The sequence below is a fragment of the Chinchilla lanigera genome, unplaced genomic scaffold (genome assembly GCF_000276665.1).
Source record: "Chinchilla lanigera isolate Chin_1 unplaced genomic scaffold, ChiLan1.0 scaffold00172, whole genome shotgun sequence".
NCBI classification, from domain to species: domain Eukaryota; kingdom Metazoa; phylum Chordata; class Mammalia; order Rodentia; family Chinchillidae; genus Chinchilla; species Chinchilla lanigera.
Genome location: NW_004955573.1, coordinates 1,104,952 through 1,110,292, shown reverse-complemented (window position 1 = coordinate 1,110,292; position 5,341 = coordinate 1,104,952). Strand labels below are relative to the sequence as shown.

The window sequence follows — 5,341 nt, the reverse complement described above, 5'->3', positions numbered from 1 at the left end:
AGTTCTGGGATTGTGTTTTAGTCTTTCGTTTTGACATGTTTGCTATCAGTTGCAGAAAGCTCATTTACCCTCTTCAGTAGCTGCACATCCAAGGCCACTAGTGTTCCTGTTTTTCCTGTTGTTCAGGTTTGCCTCTGGGTGACCTCTGAGTTGCTCTTCTTAGCCTTGGGTTTTCCGGCAGGTTTTGATTTGTATCTAGTTATCCCCGTTTTCAGGGGTAGACACTTGTGTCAACTGATGGCCGATCTTCTTGGCCTGCATCCCCTTGCAGTTCAGTGCACGTGCACGACCTGACTCAGGTTGCACTGGTGCGACAATCCCGCTCCAGTGGACCTATGTCTCCAGGCAGTTTAGGGTACAGGCATGATTCGGACACAAACTGCAGGGTCTACAGTTTGTGAATCACCTAAATCTATGTCTCCACTCAGTTCACTACTCGTACATGAACGAGATTCAGCCCAGATGGGTAGCAGTCACAGACTTCCCCAGCCTTTGCCTCACTGGAGGGTCTGGGCAAAGGCAAAGCACAGACTTGAATCCACTGGCCCTGCTGCTCCTGGAGTACTTGCTCTCTTGGCGCAGGTTGCGTGGTTCTCAGTGAGTCTGCTTGCCTGGCTCAGAGAGTCTGCTCTCCCACCCCCAGCTGGAGAAGTCCCTGGGCCTCGCAGTCCGGATCTCCTCTCTATTGCCACAGCGACTTAGTCTGTAATGTCCGAGGGGTCTTTGTTCTCGTGTCCTGCTCTCCGGGATTGGATGTGGCCTACCTGGCTCTGTGCACACGTTTCAGCTGGGAATCATGGTGGTATGCGTCCAGCGCAAACTCGGACCCAAGAGTCCTGCCCCTCCTGGAGAACTCACTGTCTGGGCGCAAGGCGTGGGGAGCTGGGGGATCCTGCTCAGCCGGCTCCGAGGGCCTGCTCACCCCGCTCGTCCCCTGGGCCTCCCTGCCCCTAGGAACTCAGTCTCCAATGTCCGCGGGGTCTTTGTTCTTGTGTCCTGCTCTCCGGGATTTGATGGGGCCTACCTGGCTCTGTGCGGGCGTTTCAGCTGGGAATCGTGGTGGTATGCATCCAGCGCAAACTCGGACCCAGGAGTCCTACTGGTCCCAGAGAACTCGCTGTCTGGGCACAACTGGACTTGTTCTGATTGGGGTAGAGTTCTGAGCTTGTGTTTTAGTCTTTTGTTTTGGCATGCTTGCTACCGGATGCAGAAAGCTCAGTTTTCCTCTTCAGTAGCTGGTCAGCCAAAACTGCTAGTATCCCTACTTTACCTGTTGTTCAGGTTTGCCCCTGGGTGACCTCTGAGTAGCACTACTTAGACTCGGGTTTTCCAGCAGTTTTTGATTTATATCTAGTTTTCCCCATTCTCTGACATGGGCACCTGTGTTGTTTGATGGCCGACCGTCTGATCCAGTGTCCCCTTGCAGTTCAGGGCACGTGCACAACCTGACTCGGGTTGCACTGGTGTGGTAATCCCGGTCCGTGATCTATGTCTCCAGGTAATTTAGGGTGCAGTCATAATTCAGACCCAAACTGCAGGATCTACAGTTTGTGAACCACCTGAATCTATGTCTCCAGTCAGATCATGATACATACAGGAACCAGTTGCAGCCCAGATGGGTATCGATTACAGACTTTCCCAGCCTTCTGCTGGCTAGGGGTTCTGGGCATAGGCAAAGCTCACACTCAAAACACGGGTCAGCGTCTTTTGGAGCACTCTCTCACTCAGCACAGGGCGTGCAGAGATGAGAGTCTGTTCACCCCGCCCGCAGCCAGAGAAGACCCTGGGGCTTCCAAGTGAAAACCTCCTCTCTGCCGTGGGAGCAGGGAGGCCAGGACTCCGTTCTTAATGGCGGCGGGGTCCTGGTGTGCACGCACTGTCCTCAGGGAGTGGCTGGGAAATACCTGCCTCTCTATTCTTTAAGTTTTTCATCCCATTGTTGTCTTGGTAGAGGTGATTCATTAAGGGTACACAATTCAATCTCTGCTTTGTCCTTGGATGAAAATTCTTACAGATTGCAAGCAGAGCAAATTGGCTGTTTGAGTTCACATCTTCTATCTCTTCTCAAAAGGCATGTGGGTTTGGGATAGCATGGTAATTACTGCCACCTTAGAAACAGATATATCCACGCCGCGAGCCCGTGCTGGGTCCACCGGTGTGCGCGCCGGCCCCACCCCCCACTCCCCCCATTCCCCCCTCCTCGCCGCCGTTTCCTAGACAGCGCGGGTGTGCGGCAGCGAGCTATTCCTTTCATATGTATCCAATTTTGCCTTCAAATAGGGAGGCCTTGTCAATCACTTTCTAAATGCTTAAATTTTTAAGTGAGCTGTGGTTATTTGAATTTATTAGTCAAAATTTCAGCTATTTTATTTATAAATATTAACAAAGGACATTTATGTACCTCTGAATATCTGTATGTGTGTGTGTGCATGTGTGCGTGTGCATGTGTGTGTGTGTGTGTGTGTGTGTGTGTCTGTGTCTTTCTGTTTGTGTATGTAGTTTTTGTTTCCTGTCTCTGGAGAAAATACATGCATGCCTATTGAAATTTTACAATAAAATTGTACATTTAGAGAACTATTTGAAATATCTCCTTTGGAGAACTAAAATAAAAGATGTCTTTGATTCACATGAAGTAGAGGTTAGTTAAGATAATTTCTACTACTCCTGAATTTATGTCGCACTTCTTTCTCAGTGGGCTTTCTGCAGCAGATAGCAGGCATATAAAGTTATTATTCTGTTGTGGCTTTGTGGTAGTTATTTTACTCTTCTGTGTGTACAAAGCACAGTTTTACTCTCTAGAAATACCATGTTTGGCTCACCTGGAATGGGTAGACCCTCCCTGGTAAACTCCCAGTTACCTGGAATTTGCATAACACTATACTTATTCCTCCATGTAATATGATCAGAAGAGTATTTGATTGCATGCTTCCCCTTGATAAACTAATGACTGAGAGAGAATTGGGAGAAAAGTTTAGACAGATCACTGTAGGACTCAAAAGCTTCCCATTGCACTTCTCTTAGAAGCCAAGGGACAGATGTAAGGCTTCAAAGTCATAATTCTCACTAAAATAGTATCTCCAGAGTTAAATAAATGGATTCAATTGCGACGGCTGCCAAGAATACTTAGAGGATTCCTAGGTCATTGAAAGGTATAATGTCAATTCAGGATTACCTTTCCACCTTCACAGACCAAAACATTAACTTTTATGTCTTTAAGAAAGTTTAACCTGATGTATAAGTAGCTGTCTTAAATTTAAAACTTTAAAATTTGCAGCAAGAAAAATAAAGACCAAGTAAATAATTTTGTCTTATGCCCAGTAGAGAATGGATGTTGATTTAGTACTGAGTGAATATTTTGATGAAAGCTTTCACTATCCCATTTTGACTCAGTTTAGATTCAAGATATATGATTCTTAAATGCTTTTTTTTACTTTAAGCATTACTGTTCTTAGTGCATTCATTCTTCTCTTTTCTGGTTTTTGGAGTTACTGGTTGTTTCTCAATTCACTTCTTCACCTGTCACAGGTCCCCTTAAAATTGAGCAGAAAAAATCTTCTGCAACCAGAAAAACCCATTGTTCTGAAGGTTGTGTCAAGAAATGGAATCTGAAGTGGACCCTCACTTTCCATCAGGACTTTTGCAATGTTCCTGAAGGATGCTATGCTCCAAAACACCAATTAAATTTCTTTTGAGAAAAGAAAAAATCAGCAAATGCTCAACTTAATCCACATCCTGGGAATGATTACGAATTTAGTACATTCATAGAGCTTGCAAGGTGTCACATATTATCAGTTTTATAATGTAAAGAAAATATATCAATGTCACTTACTCAGATTCATTTTCTTTGATACTCCTAGGATTGTCTTCATCCACCCGTTAGCTCAGTCCATTTTCGAAAGTGTTGAATAAAATAAATATTTCTGAATTTTATCTAAAAAATTTAAAGATAATGGAATAATGACTTGATAGTCAAATTTATATTAAAAATTTTATAATACAATCACTGATTATGTGCACCTGTTGTAGATTCCATTTGGATTACTAGGAAATATGGAATTTAATTATATTTGTAATCATTGCTTGCAAAGTATATTCACAGTTTAATTACTTTGTTTAAAAATACATTTTTGTGAAACTCAGACACTTACGATATTGTTATTAGTTTAGATCAATTAGCATTTTTCCTGATGCTCCTGGATGTCCAGAAAAATATTTTCATTATCTTTCTGTATTCTTTCAGATCCCAATGCCTCAATGTAATGAACATTGAATTAAAAATGAGTTGCTGGTTAATTCATTTGGAGACAAGTCTAAATCAGGTTTATCTGGTATCAGAAGCTACAGAGTTTTCTTCTTTTTCTGTTTTGGCTCCTACCCTGCCTTTCCTAATTAATTCAGTCCCAAAACCATTATATGTGGGACAGCAGGCTGTCCACACACTTGGGTAGGGAAGGGAGTCATGGTTGTTCCAAGTCAGACTAAATCGGACAGAGAAGGTGACTGAGTAAGGGGCAGCCTGAGATGGGTGTGGGAGCCTAAGCAATGTGGCAAAAAGTGCTCACCCTGGGGTGTCTGGGTACGAAAAGCTATTCCCTAGAGTGTACATAATCCATGTGAAGTGAGGAATGCATGACTGAGATGACATGGGTGAAATGTGGCTGTATAAGGAAAAGCTGATCCAAAATTAAATATACCAAAGATGGGAGAATCCTGTTTTCTCACTGGTTGACAAAGGGAGTCAGTGATTCAGAAAGTGAGACAACAGCAATGAGCCTTCTATAGCTCAGAATAGAATGGATTGTTTTAGTATAAATTCATGCTTTTCTAGATAGATACATGGTACATAGATGTGAGTGTATGTGTCTGTGTAGGTAAGAAAACATATTCCTTACATCTCTCTAGCACAAGATTATACACGTGACATTCCAGAAGTTATGAAGGCACTTAGTTCCCAGATCTTGCTTTATGAGTACCTTTTCCCAGTATAACAAGCAGATACAATAAAGTTTATAGCTAACATTTTCATAAAATTCTACAATAAGTGCTCTCAAGACACGATGGAAACAACTGATGCCAGAGCCCAGACTAAGAAATTCCATGATGAGTCTTCAATACCTTGTTATGCCAGAAATCAAGAAAATGATCAAAAAATGAGGACCTGTTGAGGTAAAATTGAAGCGAGGCAGAAAAACCCCTCCATTCACCTAATAAGTAACAATAGGGTTGACATTAAGTGATCATGTTAAAAGTTTATCACCCATAGAACTAAGTAATACATGATCACAAGCACATAGTACTTAAAAATAGATTGGAAACTTGATAAATTTGTTTCCATACTTTT

At 42.7% G+C, this 5,341-nt stretch overlaps 1 protein-coding gene across 4 annotated transcripts in view; it reads left to right on the top strand.

The window, feature by feature from the left end:
- Positions 1 to 4,303, top strand: part of LOC102006403 (cytochrome P450 3A9-like) — a 147,936-nt gene extending 143,633 nt beyond the window's left edge. For all 4 annotated transcript variants that reach the window (XM_005413766.2, XM_005413768.2, XM_005413767.2 and 1 more), the window contains one exon: positions 3,526 to 4,303. In XM_005413766.2, coding sequence (XP_005413823.1) covers positions 3,526 to 3,609 — 84 coding nt within the window. In that variant the 3' untranslated portion in view covers positions 3,610 to 4,303. The remainder of the gene's footprint in view (positions 1 to 3,525) is intronic.
- The last annotated feature ends 1,038 nt before the right edge of the window (positions 4,304 to 5,341 follow it).